This window comes from Brachyistius frenatus, unplaced genomic scaffold, assembly GCF_029030835.1.
Source record: "Brachyistius frenatus isolate BFR_SWC_R1_liver_20210118 unplaced genomic scaffold, ASM2903083v1 Contig_35, whole genome shotgun sequence".
Lineage (NCBI taxonomy): Eukaryota > Metazoa > Chordata > Actinopteri > Embiotocidae > Brachyistius > Brachyistius frenatus.
Window position 1 is genome coordinate 3,694,924 of NW_027210634.1, and position 20,386 is coordinate 3,715,309.

General features: G+C 43.9%; 1 protein-coding gene across 10 annotated transcripts in view; it reads left to right on the forward strand.

The window, feature by feature from the left end:
* The first annotated feature begins 12,529 nt into the window (after window positions 1-12,529).
* Window positions 12,530-20,386, forward strand: part of LOC138622328 (seizure 6-like protein) — a 55,326-nt gene continuing 47,469 nt past the window's right edge. For 7 of the 10 annotated variants that reach the window (XM_069701049.1, XM_069701051.1, XM_069701052.1 and 4 more), the window contains exon 1: window positions 12,531-13,022. In XM_069701049.1, coding sequence (XP_069557150.1) covers window positions 12,911-13,022 — 112 coding nt within the window. In that variant the 5' untranslated portion in view covers window positions 12,531-12,910. Of the gene's footprint in view, window positions 13,023-20,386 lie in introns of all 10 variants that reach the window. The other 3 variants (XM_069701053.1, XM_069701056.1, XM_069701050.1) reach the window with 2 other exon arrangements.

Consider the following 20,386-nt stretch of genomic DNA (forward strand, 5'->3'; position numbering starts at 1 on the left):
TGGGGGGAAGGGGTGGGTGGGGGGGGGGGGGGGATGTAACTTCCAAGATCATTTTCAGGAAGCTTGATTATTCCGGATGTGATTGCACACCTGCACAAAACTACCAAACACCATTAATTTCATCCTATGGTTGTGACTTGTGTAAAACGAGGCTGTCATTTTCTCTGAAACAAGCGCTCCCCGCTGAGAGTAGGTGTAGCGTGACTCATAAATATCGGAGCCGGTAGTATTTTTAGTCCCAGTTCGACTTTCCATGGAAAAAAAAAAAAAAAAAAAAAAAATCATCTGAGGTGTTTGATAAATACAAGCTCAGACCTGCACATATAACACCCTCCTGTTTCCCACCGTCCTCTCCGTTCTGACCATCTTGTCTTTGTCTTCTTCTCTTTTTTTCTTTTTTAATCTCCCATCAGCCTCTTTTAAGTGTCCACATCCAGCTGTGAGCTTCAGAGGAAGGCTGCGGGCTGCTGCAGGCTGCAGGAGGCTGAATGAAACACTTCACAAGTCAACGCTGAATCGTCGTGCGGATGTTAAAACGACTGAAAATACTTTTTTTTGTTTTTTTGTTCAAATCACAAGCACTCAAATCAGCTTTATTGTCAAAGAAGCATTGTTTGTATGTGAATAAAAACAAATCTAAAAAAGATCAAATGAACGATTTGCTTTGTGAGTTTAGTCCCTGTGATGCATTTCTCGCATTCAATCATGTGTCTGCCTGTCAATATTCTATGTTGCGAGTTTTTTTTTGAGTTTTTTGTTTTTTTTACATTTACAAATGTCCGTTGGTCCCATTCTCCTGAACGCGTTGTCTACGCCTCAAAGGAATTTTTCTTCAAATTTGGCAGAAACGTTTGGACTCGACAATAAAATGATTATAATGTGGTGGTCAAAGGTCACTGTCACTTCACGTGACACGTCTTTGACCAAAACTCAAGAATTCATACTCTGATTATGACAGAATTTCACACAAACACAAAAAAATGTCATGACCTTTATGTTCAAAAGGTCAAACGTCAACTTCACTGTGATACCATAATGTTTCTGTCCATTATTCAGCACCACAACTGAGGAACAGAATAGGAGACTGTGACCATATTTGACATTTGCTCAGATGCTGAATTGGTGACACTAATCTTAATGGAATTTCTTCCGATTTGGCGCAAAGGTTCACTCGATCCCAAAAATAAACTGATTACATTTTCAGGGGATCGATGTCACAGCTACCTCGTGATATCTCAAGAACACGTCGAGATAAGTTCTTCAAATTTAGTGACAACGTTCACTCGGTCCCAAAGATCAACTGATTCGATTTTGGGAGTAAAAGGGTTACACTTACCTCAATTCCTCCCGTATCTTCTGAACGTGATATCTCGAGAACGCCTCGAGGCAATTTCTTCAAATTTGGCACGAGCGTTTACTCGGACGGAAGAATGAACTGATTCGATTTTTTTATGGTAAACGGTCACTGTGACCTCATGTCCATCCAAATCCTGTAAATTCTATGCCATAGCTCAAGAACAGAATGGGAGATTGGACAAATTCCATCAAAGTCAGCCGACTGGTTGGAGGAGGGACACAACCGGGGAGGTGATGAGTCTAGTTGATCTACGACATCTAATGATATGGAAACACGGGGTCCATTTTCTGCCCGGTCAGCACTTTTAGTTTTACATTGTATTGGACTTTTAACGACACATCTTACTTGCAGTATTTTACTTGGTAGTATTGCTGCTAATATCCCACCTGTTAGCTGCCCAGTGTAACGAGCATTCAGTCCAAATATGGCCACAGTTTTAAGAAGCTGTTTTCACGTAGAAATGACTCGGCGCTCTATGGTTTGTTTTTGTGTATTGTTGTTGTTGTCTTGAGCTCTGTCGACAGGTGTACTACCCAAACACCATGAAGACGGCTGGATCTCCTCTTCTTCAAACAACACAAAGCTGCGTCACATCCGGTGAGTCGTGGGACGGCACAGCCGGCCATATCATTACTTCTGGTGGTCTCAGACTTGTCAGACTAAGTAAACGAAAAGATGCAGGTTAAAGACAACGGCTGGGGGTTTGGATATATTGATATTTCAAAAGGACTGCTCATAGAGAGCGTGCGCTGTGTATCCATCTGGATTCACGGCAGCAGCTCTGTTGTGTCTGACCTTCTGTGTGAAGTCGGTTTCCTCACGGAGGAAAAAAAAACAAAACATCCTTCAGTAAGTTTCAGCGAGATTTCCGTCGTGTCTGCCGGTTAGTCCGCGGCTTTGTCGGATGCGTTTCTCTTCATCCTCGTCTTGAGTTCATCCGGAGGAAACATTTACTGCCAGTAAATCCAGTTAAAACCATCAGGCAACATGCGGACCACGTCGGAACGGTCTGGAGGAAACCTGTCGTGGATTAGAGCCAAAACCAAAGACGGTCTACAAAACTCTGAGGCTCTTATTGCTTTAAACAATTACCATTAAACACGCAATGTCAAAAACATATGCAATGACACTGTACCATTTGCACTCTACTCAATTGCACCATCACCATTTTTGTTTTAGCTGTTTATGTGTCTATTTATGTCTGTTTGTGTGTTTGTACATCGAAAGAGAAGTTACGACCAGATTCAAATTCCTTGTATGTGTAAACATATCTGGCCAATAAAGCCGATTCTGACCTTCTGATTCTGATTTTCATGTATTTAGACCCACTTGATGTACCTTCTTCTCGCTGCTATAATATCACTATCATTTATTGCCAGGCTTTGCTGTATTTTCTCTCCAGCATCATTGAAGAATGTCGTCTTTCATAGGGATCCTATGCTGTACCTCACAGCTGAGTCTTTATGTGATCTTTATCATTGATTGTTCTGGAAATTAGCAGCTAATAACTCCTTCAAAAAAATATCAAAGCTGATAAAGACAATTGCCGTTTTCATTTTTTTCCTTCTCTTCTTGTTTCCGGACGGAAAAAAAAAAAAAAGCTGCAGTAGAGAATAATCCTGGTTCATCGGTCTGCCTGTCTCCCGTCCGTCCGTCCGTCTCTGGTGAGCTGCAGCACTTTTTTTTTTACTGGTAAAATACGGGATGAGTTTCACTGATCATCCAGCGCACACCGTATTCATCATCCGGTAAACGACTAATTAAAAGTCACACGGGGGGAAGGGAGAGAAATTAATTGTCACCGCTGCTGCTGATAATGGTGGCAGATTTATCCCGTGAAGTTTTTTTTGTCATTTTTAAAACCGCAGGTTTCCTGATTTCAGCCTGAAGTGAAAAAAAAAGCAGCTTTTCATGTCTGCAGTGTGTACGATAGTTAAGCCCTTTGTGCCATTTATATACACGTATATTTTACATTTCATTGCGGGTTTTTTTTCTCCATAAGTACGTATTGATATGAAGCTGATTTGGAAGCAGTCCGATCAATCATCGTATGCAAAAAGTGTCAATACTCTATTTACAGGAAACTGACCTTGAATCTGCCCTTAACGATCCGTGCGAATCTCTGCTGACGTCTCGCAAGATTTTGATCAAAAACCGTCAAACTAGAGCAAATATAGACAAAAATAAAAACCTTAAAACGTTGGGACGCCCGGATTAAATTACACTGGACTACATAAATGGCTTGCCAGGCTGTGATTATTCAGTGATAACGCCAGGAAACCCAGATATTTGTGATCGCAATAATTTACGCAAATTAAAGTAATCTCTGCAAAGTTTTAATGAGCTTTACATTTTTTGCAAAATTACCCTGATTTCTTTGCAGAAAGCATTAAATAGAAGCTCCGTTGAAAGTTTTTACAGCCCAGCGTAAAACTTCACAAACTAAACTCGCTTTATCGGCAAAAATAACTCCTCATTTACTTCATCCTCTCGTCTCACCATCAAAACAAACTACAACATGCTGGTTCACTGTGGAGGGGGGGGAGGAGGGGGAGGGGGACGGAGGTGATGGGGTTTATGGAAAATGGGGTGTCATCAAGAGAATTAGGCACGTATTAGTCTAATCATACAGTATGTGTTCAACTTATTTTATACACACTTCCAGCTGTAAGAGACTGCACTTTGTTTTTGTGTTAAATTAATGTGACTTAAAAAGCATTTAAAGCTCTTATTTTGACAGCACATGCAGCCTTTGGATTCTGTTTTACAGTCACAGACTGTCTGTTCTGTAAAGCTTTGTCACTTTTTGTCATTTTGAGCCCCGTGATGGGTCTTTCAATTCAGAAAACATAATAACAAAACATGACTTCTCAAAATATTAAAATATTTCTGTGATGTATAGGATGCTTATTATCATAAGAAGTGATTACATAGGAGTCATTCTTTATTGGGTAGTAGTTACAAAAAAATTTAAAAAAAATTCTTTGGCATGCAATTTTTTTTGCCAATTCCTGCAATTTTACTGCAAAAAAAAAAAAAAATCACATAAAACTTCTCAAACTGTTTCGCAGTCTTTCAAAAAAGCCGCCTCAAATCTAAACATTTTTGAAATCGCAACAATCACAAAAATAAAAACCATGCTGATATGTCTCGCAAAGATAACGTTTTTAAACTGATTATTTTTCTTTTTTAGACAACGGTAGTAATCCCCTTTTTTTTTTTTTACCATCGACCACATCGAATATTTTCATTCCAAAGGCCTGCGAGGAATTTTTTTTTTTTTTAATCATCTCCACTGTGACTGGAGCTCCGAGCTTCGGAAACAAAACCCTTCGTCCACGTCGACACCTCGGTTGATTGGCTCGGTGCGCCACTCTTGACCTGATTATCTCAAGTGGCTCTTCCGACTCGCAGCCCCCTCGACAATCCCATTTGAACGTTATGTGGCTTTTACAACATCAGCTGGAGTCCAGAGTGATTCACAGGGATTCATACCGATCCAAAGCAAAAACAATAATTTGTGTTGATTACATTTTTAGACGAGAGAGATCCACTCGGAGCACTTCCTCGTGGAAGGTTGCCGCTTCCTGCTGCTCCGTCTGCATCGTCAACGGGAGCAGACTCTGAACCGTCGGATCGCGCCTCGTACTTTCCCGGGGAGTTGGCAGCGACCCAAAACGGAGCCAGAAGAGAGCGAATGTTGGACTTACATTCACCGGGAAGATGAATCCGTTTCCTGCGTTAACTGTTGGTCATGCTGCCTAAGAAAAACAAGTTATTTAAACTTCAACGTAAATGTTCGCGTCTCGTCTCTGCCCCCCCCCCTAGTGGCCACTCCGGGGGGGGGGGGGGGTGACGACACACAGGAGCCCTGACACGCCGCTCATCCGTTGTCTTCCTTTTTTAAGTGGTTGAGTTGTAAATCTGCATTCTCTTCACGGGTTCCTCGCGTAGACGTTGAAGCCCGTGAAGGCGCGGCGCTCTTCGAGGAGCTGCAGAACAGCTGCACATTAGGTATGCCGCCGCATCGGTAGGAGACCTTCCTTTCGGTGATTACATCTCCGCCGCCCCGCATTCTCCCAGCTACGCACCCAGACGGAGCAGAAATCATATACACTGCGCCTGATTGTCCTGGCTTCGTAATTGCCCGTGTGATTTCCAGTAATCGCCCTGCGTCACGGGACTGCGGCTTCGCTCCGCTCTCCGATCGACTGCTGCGATTGACCGTGGCGTCAGCGGCTAACGACTCCGGATAAATCCCGTTGATGATATCGATCAATAACGTTAGAACCAAGCTTTTTACATAATTGATATGTCTGCTGCGTTGCCGGCTAAAACGGTCCACAGATCAGCCGAGCTGCTGTTTGGATATACACACCGCTTCTTTATTGTGCGTTATCTGACTGCTGCAGGCCGGTGTAGTCAAATGTGGCCTGTTAGGGAACCTTAACAATAGAGGAGCTCTACACGTTCTCCACTTTAGCAAATCTCCGCCGCCTCAGGGCGTCTTACACACACACACACACACACACACACACACACACACACACACACACACACACACACACACACACACACACACACACACACACACACACACACACACACACACACACAGGCTGTTGCAGTGTGTGTGTGTGTGTGTGTGTGTGTGTGTGTGTGTGTGAGGGAAGGAGCTCGTAGGGGAAATAACTGCATTGTGTTTGGGTCCTGGAGCTCATATAGGAGGGATTGTTGGTTCATTTTGCGTCCCAGACAAACCGAAGCAGAGCCTCGGTGTGAAAACCGTCCTGCTCACTGACCTAAATTATCCCCCCCCCCCCCTTACCCCGGCAGCTCTTGTGGACAGGGCATTGTGCAGAAGACATTGTAGTGGGGAAAGTGCAGTAAACGCGCGGAACATGAAGAACGGGAGCAGGACGTTGTTCGTCTGTTTTTGTTGTGTTTTTTTTTTCCCGCTCGTCAGCGTTTGTGCCGGTTGACCTCGGCATCTCGTGTTGCCCAAGAAATGATGTTTATCTGCACGCTGATTTGGTGCAAAATGTGCCTTTTGTGAACAACACATCAAAGGAAAAACTTTGGTTTCACAAGAAGGCTTGTGAGGTTCTATAATTTCCTTGATGTCAACAAAACCCTTAAAAAAAAAAAATAAAAAAAAAAAAAAGCATGTGAATCTCAAAGCGGCTTCTCAAAGAGCTTCACTTCTGAAAGAGGACACTGTATTTTTTTTTTTTATATATTTTTTTTTTACCTGTGAACATGTCCAGAGAAAAGCTTTATTCCAAAACACGTCTGAAGATTTATCAGACTTTCGATTACGAATAAAATATCAAAACGTACTGATTTCCCCGCCTTTTTTTCTGGAGAGAAAATAGTGCCCTATTTTTTTTTCCATGGCAGATCAATACATATTTAGCACTCTAGTGAGTATTCATCCCAGTATCACGGCAAAGCGTGTAATACCCACGCCCGTCCACTGGAGGGAAACGTGTGTTTGACGAACTCGGCGGTCGTTTAGGCGTGAGAATAACGTAGGTAAACAGAGGCAGGTCACGTGACTAATGTCAGTCGATGGACACCGTGAGGCAGCAGACTTTTGCCCGGAAGGACAGGGTCAAGTCGCGGAGACGACAAATTGGATATATTTTGCTTTTCTTTTTTGTTTTCGGCTAACCGTTACTGTCATTTTTCTCTAATCTAAGTTTTTTTTTTGGCAACGAGCAACGACGTCACCCCTCGGTTTGCGAACGGCCGTTACAAAGCCTCCAGTTCAGATTTTGTCCGTCGCCATCTTGCCTGTTCGGAGCGGTTTGGAGAGCAGGAAGTGACCGTCTTCGGACGAGCTGTGGGCAGGAGCTAGCGGTGGATCTGACTCAATCTGATTGGAAACCTGAGGATGCTGCGTCCCGCCCACCGATAGCTGTAACCTGACTGCACCACAGGCCTGTCACTCAAACAGACACGCCCACCCCCAAAACACATCTTTTTCAGGCTTATTTTCCAATTAATGACGGATTATTTTCAGCTGGACCTCCAGAAAACTAACAAGAAGGCGTGACTTTAGCTAACAACACCGAGATAACTAATAGAAAAAAATTCATTAACTTTAATTAATTAGACAAGTTGAATGGGAGTCTATGGAGCCGGAGGCTTTTTGGAGCCAAACTCTAGTGGCACTCGGTGGTATTGCGGCTTAAGATATTTCTGCATCGGCCTCATTTTTCAGACCCGGAAGCTCCGAACACTTTTATATACAGTTTGTGGTTTCCAATTTTTTTTTTTTTAAATGGAAAATTATAACATTCAGCGAAGGATTTTGTTTCTTTATTTACTGCAGGATTATTGTGTTGCTTTAAAATACCGACATCTCAGTAGCATCTATGTAAACGCTTTCTCCGAGACAAAGCTGCTTACAAACGAAATACTAAATTCTGTCTTTCCTTTTTTGTTCGGTGCTGCCTTCAAACCTTTTGTCTTTATCCGCTCCAATTCAAATTCACTGCAGCTCCACTCAGTCTGTTTGTGGTGTGATCACTAATTCCCTCTCAGTTTTTTTTAATTTATTTTTTTTTTTACCCGTGTTCGCTCCTCTTTTGTAAAAAAAAACAAAAACAAAACAACAACTAAAAAAAAAAAAACCTCTTAACAATCACAACTTTTTTGTTTCTTTTTTTTTTGCGCGCGGCTCTCGGTTTCAATGCGACCTCTGCACCTCTGCTGCTACGCAGTGCGAAGGAGAGACGAAGCGCTGTCGCTGAGCAGCTCGGTCGGCTTCACTGCGGAAGGCTTACTGCCCCCCCCCCCCCACACACACACACACACACCCCCACCCCCCTCCCTCCTAATGTATATCTGTGAAGAAAACACACAAACAGCAGTGTGAGAACCAGAAGGGATGGCAGGAAAGTCGAGAGATAAAAGAGATGAGATTTTTTTTTTGGGGGGGGGGGGGGGGGGTGAGAGAGAGAGAGAGGAAGTGAAGGATTACCGAGGGGAGGAGGAGGAGTGCGGGGCAGGGGGGGGGGGGTTGATCTTAAACAGATATCATGATATCTCTTCTCCTTCATAGGCCGTCGTCTAATCATTTTATCAGAGATGGAGGAGACGGCGCTCTGTCGCGTTGGCAAACAGCCACCGAGCGGAGAAAAAAAAAACAAAAAAACACGCGCAGCTCTTCCAGCTTCGGCACGAGAGAGAGAGAGAGAGAGAGAGAGAGAGAGAGAGAGAGGGGCAAAAAATATCAACGAGTTCATTCATCTTGACAATGATCCCGTTCAGAGTCTCGGGATAATAACAGGACAATAGCTCGAGTTATAACGCAGCACAAGGGCCGGCAGTCTGAAACGCGATCGGTCTGCGGGGGAAAAAAACCAAAAACAGTAAAATGAATTCTGGTTTTGTTTTCGCGAGCTCGGTGTTGTTGTTTTTCTGGAAACTTGGAGGACACTTACGTCACTTCTGATGATATTTAACTCGCCGGATCTGAGAATATAAGTTTTTTTTTTTTTTTTTTACCGGAAGAGAAACACAGAGAGCTAGACAGAAAAGTAAAAAAAAACAAAAAAACAACAACACTCCCTTACAAGTAAAAGTCCTGCGTGAAAAGTCATACTAAAGTAAGTTTTCAGAGCAAAATGTAAAAGTCCTGCATACATTTTTTTTTTTCTAAAGTAAAAATACAAAAGTTTTAAAAGCCAAATGCAGTTCATGTTTTTGCAGTAAAAGTCCTGGTTTGGTCTTTTTGACTAATATCTGATTATATATGACATCATCAGATTATTAATAGTGCAGCATCAGTGTGTCCAGTTTTCTATCCAGGGATGGCAGATAAATGCCAGATGATTACTGGGAGAAAAAACAAAATTATGATCCACAAATCTGTTTTCAATTTCTGGATATTTTTTTTTCTCTCCTCTTTAATTTTTTTTTTTTTTTTTTTTCCTGAGATGTCGTATCGTTCGAATTTTTTTTGGGGGGGGAAATGTGAGAAGTTTTGTTTGGTGGAGCTGTTAACAACTCATAAATATCTGAGCTGTGAGCCGACTTGCTGTTTGCAAGACTTCAGCAATGTTCTGCTGGTTTTAAAAGCTTGTTTTATCCTCCGTTGTGTCAAATCCTCATCTGAACAGTTACTGAAGCTGTCGGATGAAAGTCGTGGAGCAAAAGGAGAAAATAGCATCAAATAGAAATACTCAAGTAAAGAAAACCTACAAATACTTTGTACTTATACTTATAGTACTGATGTAAATGTACTTGCAGGTGCTTTTAACCGCTGGTTCTCTGCAAGCAGCAACCAACAGTGGCGTCGCCTGTTGGGTATTTTTGAGTTGGGTATTTTGTCCGTCGCCATCTTGTTATTTTGGAGCCAACTGTGACCATATTCGGACGAGCCGGGGGAGGAGCTAGCGGTGGATCCGACTCCATCTGATTGGGAACTCGAGGACACTATATGCCCCGCCCACCTTCAGCGGAAACTCAAGCCAGCTAATGGTAGCACAATGACTCGTGGAAAAACTTTATTGACTTTGTATTTCGTGAGCGAAGTTGAATGGGAGTCGAGCCGGCCAACGGGAGAACAGAGTGGAGCATTTAGCAGCTGCAGAGCCAGATGTTTCCCCGTGAGTTGGTGTTGACCAAAAACAGAGCTAAAAGAGAGTAGACGTTGGGCTGACTCATCCGGTGGACGCAAACATAACAACAAAATGGATCCTGATGTCGCTCTGTACCTGCTGGATGGGTAAAAAAAAAAAAAAAGAAGTTCTTTTTGTTTTGTAACGTATCAGATTCATGCTTGTGTTCACAGCTTGTGTTTGATTAAAGAAGCGTGAAAACACGACGTGCCCAACGGTCGACCTTCGTTCCTCCGGAAGAGAATCGTGTCACAAACCGGCTCGGTGACGGGTTTAAATGCCAATATTCTTATTTTTTTTTTCTTTTTTAAATAGACAAACAACTATTTACCAGATAAACAAGAGGTTTAAAGATGGAGTTTTGGTGAGTGGGACACACGGATAGGTGAGAAATGTGTTCGCTAGTTCAAGGTCGAACAAACCAAACGTGGAGCCGAGGAGAGAATGAGAAAGAAACCAGGCCGGTATTAACAACGACAGAGGTGCCACCACGTTACCTTGACGACCTGACTGACCTGCCCTGCAGAAAGGGAACCCTGATTAACGGCTAAAATCGTCGACTGTGAACATCTGATCCTTTCCACGACGTACGTACGGATCCAAAAGGTGTGGAGGGCTTCACGAGGGGGAGAAAATCACCGGTGTTAAAGCTGCAGAAGCCCACGTAATGTCCCATAATGAGCACTTCGTACGCTCTCAAACATACACGCAACACAAATATTTTCCGTTTTTTTTTTCTAGTCAAAAACCTTTTTTTCCCACACAAAATTTCACCTGTCCCTCATAAGTCCAGAAATAGTCCAAGCACATAAACCTGCGTAAAATGTAAATCGCCATAAAGTTTTGTTTTTTGAATGGAATAAAGAAACAGGATACAACTAGTTCAGAGTTTTTAATGAACGGTTCAGACTTTCATGTCATCAGCACGAAAACAACCCGACCTGAAAGATGTAGGGCGGTCGGACCGAAAATACAACATGACAAAAAAAACAGTCTACGACCAAAGCGAAATGTATCTTCGGTTTGAGCGCCCTCTGTAGGACCAATACGGCCACAACAACATGTATGACCATTGGAAAGTTCCAGGAAGAGGCGTACGGCACCGTCATCGTCGTGATAACTGTCACAACACAATCGTTTTTTTTCTTTATTCTATATGTTTTACATTTGGCTGCTCGCTGCATCAACAGTAAAGCAAAGCAGCAGCATTTATTTCTGTCTTATATTTTTATTGGCAGCGCTGCGTTTTTTTTTTTTTTTTTCAAAAGCTGAACGGTTGCCGTTTGTTTTCCGTTTAACGTTGGAAAAACAAAAATCCACCGACACCGGTCGCTGATTGGTCCGCCGTTCAGAGTAGCTGAGCCAATGCTAACGAACAGCGTATCCAGACTATTTTGCAGCCAGCCCCTAGTGACCTGTAGTGGTACTGCAGCTTAAGGCACTTCCGCATCAGCTTCACTCGTCAGACACGGAGGCTACTTCCACTTTGATATAGAGTTTTCGTTCTGCTATGCGAAGCTAACCAGCAGCTTCGTATTTACTGTACGGACATAAGAGTAGTAAATAAGCACCAGAATATCAGACATTTTCTTCTCGTAGTTACTACTGCAAATGAATACTTAACCAATCAAGCTTGACCTTTTTGACAGTCGATTAAAAATCAGTTTTAAGTGGTGGAATTTACTTCTACAAATCACAAGATTATCTGCATTAGATCCAAAAAATTCAAACCTCGAACTAGCATATAAAACATAATGAATATTATTCAGTAAATTAAGCCACTGACGGTATATAAAACATGTAAAATTAGCTCCACCCGAGCCGGTTACCATCATTAACACGCTTACACGTGCTTGCATCAGTACTATCAATCCAATAATAGAAAATTAAAACACTGAGGCCACTTTAGCAGCTATTTTTTGCTGACGAGGTCGAATTTTGTAACTTTTTTTTCCTGAATATTTGTGGTGTTTCCCACTCAGCATTTTATCCGCCCCGCTAGTGCGTCCGGCCCCTCTGTATAGCTTTTTTTTGGGTTGCAGTAGATTGCCACGGTGAAATACAGCTACTTATACAGATTACCAGCTCGGGGGGGATGAGATGGCTCATAAGTCAACAACTACCCACCCCTCCAAACACACACCGTCCATCCAGTAAATCTGCACTACACAGGGGACAGCGTTATTTGGCCTCTCTCTCTCTCTCCATCTTATGTAAGAGTGTCCTGATCTTACTGCAGCCCACAACTGTCACCCTGACACATATACACACACACACACACACACACACACACACACACACACACACACACACACACACACACACACACACACACACACACACACACACACACACACACGGTCTCTGAAAGTTTCATTATCATTGAGGTCAGGTTGTGTGTGTGTGTGTGTGTGTGTGTGTGTGTGTGTGTGTGTGTGTGTGTGTGTGTGTGTGTGTGTGTGTGTGTGTGTGTGTGGAGGGGGTGGGTGAGAGAGAGAGAGAGAGAGAGAAAAAGAGAGAGCGGCAGTGTGGCTGAGTGCGAGGAGGGAGGGAGGACAAAAAGAGTCCGCGGAGGAGAAAAGGAGGACAGATCGGAGGCAGAAGAAGCAGGAGGCGCTCCGTTTACAGTCAGGGAGGATGCTGCTCTGACATGCGGACCCCTCTCCGCTCCCTCACACCGCGACGTTACCGGCTCCACCTGACCGACTGACCACAAACCAGCCACATAAAACACACACACACACACACACACACACACACACACACACACACACACACACACACACACACACACACACACACACACACACACACACACACACACACACACACGCCGGGAGCTCGTCTTCGGTTTCTTTCTTTCTTTCTCTCCCCGCGCTTTTTTTTTAATTTCTTCTCCTCTCCGGACCGGCTTTTTGTCGCCATGCCGCCACCGTCGCCGCTTCCGGCCGCCTGCTCGCTCCGGTACCGACTCCGCGGCAGCCTCCCCGCGGTGCTGTGGATCGGGCTGCTGTGGAGCAGCGTCACGGCAGGAGGTAGGGCTGGTTTGTTGTTTCTTGTGTGCACATTACAAAGCAGTGTAACGCAACCCTCCTTGTATGTTTTTTTTTTTTTGGAGAGGGGGAAACTCTAAATCCTATGCGTCTTGGCTTCTGCTCTGGGCATTCCTGTCTTGTTTTTGAGACATCTCCTCGTAGGAGGAAGAGGAGGAGGAGGAGGAGAGAGTCTGAAGCAGCCCTTTTGAAGTCTTGAAATAAACGCTGTTTCGGGCTATTTACTGTGGGAGCAGCTCCAAAAACAGTGTTTTGGCACACAAGGAGTGTCCGGAGGGTGCACGCGCAATCCCGCGTGTCAATGTGGACCGGAGCCCACTCATGTGCGTGGGAGCCTCGATCATCAGGCAGCACAGTTGAAGGCAGGAGAAGGGGGATGTTGGGGGCCGATGGGGGGGGGGGGGAAATCACCTGTCAACAAGCTCTGCGGTTAAGGCTGTTTGTCCACGCGCAGAGTGGGAGACGGTGAGGAAGAAGGGGGGGTGGGAGGGGGGAGGAGGGGGGGGGTTCCTTCGGTGTGAGCATTCACATCAGGAAGCCGGCTGACAGAAAGAGTGAGGAAAGTTGGATGTTTGAGTGATGACGGAGGCAGCTGTGGAGGCTGCTGGTGAATCATCTTTTAAAATGACTTCTGTAAAACGCAGGAAGCTTTTATTTATTTATTTGTTTGTTTGTTTGGTACATGAAAAGGCACCTTTCTCTAAATGTTTTCTGTGGCTCACCTGAAAACGACCTTGGTGATGCCCTCAGGGTTACCATGGATACTTCATGTCCACCTCACAGCTCTCTGGATTAATTGCTTGAGTGTTGAAAATATTTTAGAAAACACAGTTTGTGGCTTGTTTATCAGACCAGTCGTCCAAAAGTACAGCCAGTTCACTGCCGCATGAGATTTACATTTAAGATTCTTTAACCAGTAAATATTTGTTTTCGTTTTCTTGATATAAGTTTAAATGATTAATTATTTATGAGAACATTATTATAAAATACATTTTTCTTTAGCTCGAACACGTGGTCATAGCCTTCAAGGAACAACCCATAATATTTTTGGGAGGCATTTCTTTATGCACTTATTGGATTTATTGGAGGTTGATGTAAACAAGGTTGCTGGTTGGATTCAAACCGAAGATTTTGCCGTTACTGGTTAGCGTGTAAAAGTTAAAGTTATAATTCTTCACATTTTCATTAAATTCAGACCTGATTTTGAGGATTTCCAGCTATGAAAAAAACAAAACAACCCCACAGCTCTTTTGTGCGGGCAGCTTGTTATGTTGGACCGTGACAGCGCCCTCTGGTGGCTTATAGTTGTGATTGGAGCAAAGCAGGAAGTGACGTGACGCTGTCACGGCCTGAAGCAGGAGGAGGTCGGGGTGGATGGACGCGTCGATGAAACATTGGGCTTTAACAGAGGAGGCTGCGTTTCTTAACGTTTCTTTGAAGCCACGACTTTTCCGTTACATTAACGTTACATTTATTGTTGTAACCATGGCAACAAAAGTCCACAACGTTTCCTTAAGCCTTAATAATGATCCGTAAACTGAACCAAAACATCGGTGAAAAATATCAGCGCTCTTCTTCCTGATGATGGTCGGGGGCGCTAAGTCATGCGACGGGCCTGTGGGTCGTAATTCGGAGGGTGTGAAGGGTCATTCAGGTTAAAAAAAAAAAAAAATTGGCCTTTCAATGTGTGCAGCTTCAGTAATTATTTCTTTATATTTCAGTTTTCATCGTTAGAGGCGGAGTCGTTCCTGCGCTGGATCGAAATTGCAAGCTGAAACGAGAAAATCGGTTGGGCAGGAAGTCGGACGGAGGAAAGCGAAGAGCGCTCAATTTTCCAAATAAAACACCCTGTTCAAGACTCCTTGTCGTATATATCGCGTTGCTACGTCGACGCTACGACCGGTGGCATTCGGCTGGAAGTCAGAGAAGCTTCACAAAAACGTGCCAAAAATGACCAAATCAGATCCGACGAAAATAGCGTCGCAGGCGCGCCGTTTATAATCTGAGCTCGCTCATTTACTACTCTAATATAGCGCTAATTTCGACAGAATTTCCCGAAAATTGGATAAAAGAAATACATATTACAGCATATTTCCGCCTACGATACTTTTATGTGAATATTAGGAAGCAGTTCAAAGAGATAAAAACAGCCAATAGTTCAGCAGGCAGAAGAAGACAAGTAGGTCAATCTATGGACGAGAACTACACATCACGCCTACGACAGGACATATACACTAGTGGTTCAGGGTAGGGGTTAGGTTTGGGGGTGTGCTGTGTAGTCTGCAAGTAGGGTGCAACAACATAAAACTTGAAAACGCGCTCTCGTCGGAGCCGAAATGTTAGGAGATGGTTTCTCCGTTTGTTTGATGTAGTAATGTGAGGAAGGCTGCAGTTTTTTTCCCCCCTCCGTCGCTCTGTGCGGATCTGATGCTTTTTCATCTCCTCACTGGAAGCTCGAAGTGGCACGCTTCATGTTCGTCGTGATTTATTCATCGAGTCTGTTTTTTTTTTTTTTTTTACTGCACTTTGTAGCTGTTGTGATGATTTGTGATGCGGTCGATCAGCTCGTCTTAAGAACCTCCGTAGTTCTGAGGGACCACAACAACCCCCGCGTCTCCCCGGAGACGCACGTTTAAATCACCAAACGGTCCTCAAACTGAAGACTGCACTCATCGGAACTGCTACTATCTGTCATGCGTGGTGTTTGTTTGCGCCCGGGCTGTAAGAAAAGTCACCTTCGTTATCTCTCTGTGCCACGAAAGTTCAAATCTGGGGTCGCTAAATTCGAGGCGACGAAGTTTCACTTGACACGACGGCTGTAAAAACTGTAATCTCAGAAGAAACTAGTAAAGCTGTCAGACAGATACAGTAGTTGAGTAAATGTGTTGAGAAAATAACATGTAGATTAATCAGTAATGACATTTGCAGTGTGAGTGAAGTTATTTTCTCTGTCAGTGTGATGATCTTGGATGTGCGGGAGGCTAAAACATGAATTCAATCAGGATAGACTCAAACTGTGTCAACGAATACAGTATTTTATGGCCATGTGCAAAAACAACAAGAGAAATGTGAGGGATATGAAAGTCCGTGGCGATTAGACCCTGTTTTGATTGGATGAATTCAATTAAATTTAAATAGCACTGACTAAAAACTCCTTTTTATCAAAAAGAAAACTTTCTACAGCATGAAGAAAAAAACTCCCTTTTAACAGGAAGAAAACTTCCTACAATGAGAAGGAAAAACTCCCTTTTAAAAGAAAGAAAACTTCCTACAATGAGAAGGAAAAACTGCCTTTTAGCAGGAAGAAAACCTCTACAATGAGAAGGAAAAACTGCCTTTTAAAAGAAAGAAAAACTTCCTACAATGAGAAGGAAAAACTGCCTTTTAACAGGAAGGAAACATCCTACAATGAGAAGGAAAAACTGCCTTTTAACAGGAAGGAAACATCCTACAATGAGAAGGAAAAACTGCCTTTTAACAGGAAGAAAACATCCTACAATGAGAAGGAAAAACTGCCTTTTAACAGGAAGAAAACCTCCTACAGCATGAAGGAAAAACTCCCTTGTAAAAGGACGTAAACGTCCTACAGAGGGAAAGAAAAACTGCTTTTTAATAAGAAAACAGCATCAAGAGAAAACTGTCTTTGAACAGGAAGACCAGAAAGTTGGGTTGAGGGGAGAGCAGACGGAGAAAAAGAACAGCATAGAGAGACATGATGATGATGATAAACGTTGTGGGTAGGTTGGTGGTGCCGGTAACAACAGATCAGGATGTGATGGGGAGAGAATTGTGATCAGCTTGACCCGGTGGGGAATGGAGGTTGAGGAGGATCGCATCGGATCGCTGGTCCGTCTGCAGCTGTGAGGACGAGGACAGACACACAAAGCCCCTCACCCTAAAACCAGCTCCTCGTGTCGGTTTTAGCTCCTTATTTCCTGCAGCAGGTGGAGAGCAGCACAAGCTGTTTGTTTTAACCACGCAGACGGTCCGGGGAAGGTGTGTGTGTGTGTGTGTGTGTGTGTGTGTGTGTGTGTGTGTGTGTGTGTGTGTGTGTGTGTGTGTGTGTGTGTGTGTGTGTGTGTGTGTGTGTGTGTGTGTGTGTGTGTGTGTGAATTCATCAATAATTTCTCAGCAGGCTTCAGTCTTCCTGTTAATCCCCGTCACTCCTGTCTTTCCCCGCGATTGTGTACAAATGTTCGATCACACTCGCACACACACACACACACACACACACACACACACACACACACACACACACACACACACACACACACACACACACACACACACACACACACACACACACACTCCTTATCATGCGCTGCATCACTGCTTTCATCTCACCCCGCCGGTGTCTGTGTTTAATGAGCTCCCCCAGCAGAGATGTAATGTCACCGAGCCGGCTTGTGATTGTGCACGCGTGTGCATGTTCGTGTGCATGTTCGTGTGTGTGTGTGTGTGTGTGTGTGTGTGTGTGTGTGTGTGTGTGTGTGTGTGTGTGTGTGTGTGTGTGTTCTTTCTCGTGCGTGGATTGTGCCTGCGTGCGAAGATAGGCTGGATCACCGCGTGGTCTGATTTCTCGGGGTGAGAGCAATAATCTGCTCGAAAGACAGCTTGACAGCTGAGTAGAGATTCGAGGGCTCCAGCTGTGTGGAGCAAAAGCCGACCGCGGTTTACGACGCGGAGCTCTTTTCATCGACCCGCAACCGCCTTTTGTGTTTGTTGTACAAATATCAATGAGGCGTGTCCGCTTAAATTAAAAAAAATATAGATCCCCCCCATGTCGCTCCCTCAAAAGACCATCCATCTTGTAATGCACCTCTCTCCTCTCCCATCGCATCACCTCGGTTTCCTCCACAACTTCCTTCACCTTGTTCTTTGTGGGTTTTTTTTTAAATTTTTTTTATCCTTTTCTATTACTTGTGAGTGAGAGGAGAGAAAAATGAAACTGAGGGGGGGGGGGGCAGCGGAGATTGTTTCTTCTGGTTGAATAACCCCGGCCTTATTATACAACGGGATACTCGGGCTCCAAACTTTTTGAGGATATTGTGCCAAGTAAGCATCAGAGACGGAGACAACGAGGGGGGCGGGGGGGAGAGACGGAGAGGAAACATGGAGGGGGGGGGGAGGTGTGATGGAGGGGGGGCAGAGAATACAAAACGATAGAAGTGCAACACAAAACTACTGTCGGCCTCTGTTTTATAGTGAGTCCAGAAATGGCCGTGTGTGTGTGTGTGTGTGTGTGTGATATATATACGGACGTGGATATTTACACGGCTACACAGGAAGTTGATAAGTTGCTTTATTTTATGTGTTAAATTGGTTTCTGTGGAGTCACCAAGCGGCAACCAACAGTGACGTCACCCGTTGGTTTGTGAACGGCCTCGAGTTCAGATTTTCTTGTCGGCGCCATCTCGCTAGCTCGGAGCAGGAAGTGACCATATTTGGACGATCCGGGGAGCGAATGGTGATAAGGAACAGAAACACGTCTATTTGATTTTTATTTCCTAATTAGTGACGGATTATTTTCAGACCGCCAGGAAGCGGAGTGAAGGGGTGACTAGCTAACAACACCAAGGTAACTCGTGAAAAAAATGTACTGTCTTTGAGTTTTATTAGACTAGTTGGATGGGAGTCGATGGAGCTGGAGTCTTTTTGGAGCCACCCTCTAGTGGCACGCGGTGGTATTGCGGTGGTATTAAGGCACTTCCGCATCGCCCTAACTTTTTAGACACACTTTTATATACAGTCTGTGGGAGTCACACATGTACATTTAACTGCTGGCAGAACCTAGAGAATAAAGGTATTTACACACAGGATGGTTAAACAACACGCTGAAAATTTGCGACTGTTTTCCCGCAAAAAAGTTCAAACACATAAATAACAACGGATTTAAATTTGAAAAAATACCTGATTGGTTGGCGCGTTTATTCACAGCCCCGAAAAAAAAATCAACTTCCTTACGACAAACGCTGCGTCGCCTTTTTGCTAAGTAATATTCACATTCTGTGTAAAAGCACTCATGATAACAAAACAAAAAAACGGTTCGAAAAAAAATACTTTGATGTCTTAATTAATTGCAAGGAAAAAGTAAAATAAAGGCCTTATTATGGTCCAGATATGAGAGTTGATTTAACATTTGCCGATGAGAAAAGTCAACCCGGTTTTCATCAGTCGTTAAGGGAAAAAAAAAAGAAAAACTCTGAACTGGGCCTCGTCGGACAAATTTATCATCCTCTTTATGAAGGAGGCCACCTGAGTTTGACGTAGGTCCTCGCTGTGGGAAGTGAGCGACTCTCGCGCGTGAGAAGCGACGTTAGCAGCACGTAGCCGAAGCCGCTGAGAAGTGCGTGCTGACAGCAGTGATTAAGTTTCTGTAATCAGCCATAAAGAGTGCAGAGAGGGCCAAGTTTGAACAGAACAGCTCTCCAAATGTTATGCAGCGAGTTCACTGCCCCAGAAAAGGAAATAAAGGACCCGGTTCATGCAGCGTTACAGAGACAGTAGAGGCTACACACAAACACACACTGTTAGCTGCGGAAACACGGACTCCATCAGGCTCAGATACAAAACACTGTGTTGCAATTGAATATAAAACTGTTTGTAAAAGTGGACGTAGCTTCCGGGTCTGAAAAATTAGGCTAATGCGGAACTGCAATACCACTGATGGCCACTAAGGGGCTCACTCCATGAAGGCTCCAGCTCCAGAGACTCCCATTCAACTTTTCTCATGAAATACTAAGTCAATAAATGTTTTCCAGAAGTCATTTTGGGTCTGTTTGATTGACAGGTCTGTGATGCAGTCGGGTTTCTGCTACAGGTGGGCGGGGCCATAGTGTCTCCCAATCAGATCAAGTCAGATCCACCGCTCGCTCCTCCCCCAGTTCGTCCAAATATGGTCACTTCTGGCGCCGGGATAACAAGATGGCAAAAAGCCGAAGTCGAAGCTTCAGAACGGCAGCTCATGAACCGGTGGGTTTCTGCTTGGTTAAAATAAATGAATGAATTGTTCAGTCTCGTTGCTGGTTGTTCCGACAGTCGGAATCTTTACTGCGTTTCTTTGTTAGCAGTGCTTCGTACTTGTCAAAGTTACATTTTGAAGGCTCGTTATTATAGTTTCCTGTTTTTCTGTCACGCAGTGCAGTGTTTACAACGTTACGTATAAAAATGAGTTATTACCTCTTTATTTCCTAATGCCCCCCCAAAATTATATATATATATTAAATAGTTACATTATTATCATAAACGCGCGATAACTAGTTGTCTATTTAGCGGAACCGAGGACTGCTTTTTAAAGAGGAGAATATTTAGTCGGGCCGACCCAAAGCCTTCCCCTCCCAACATTT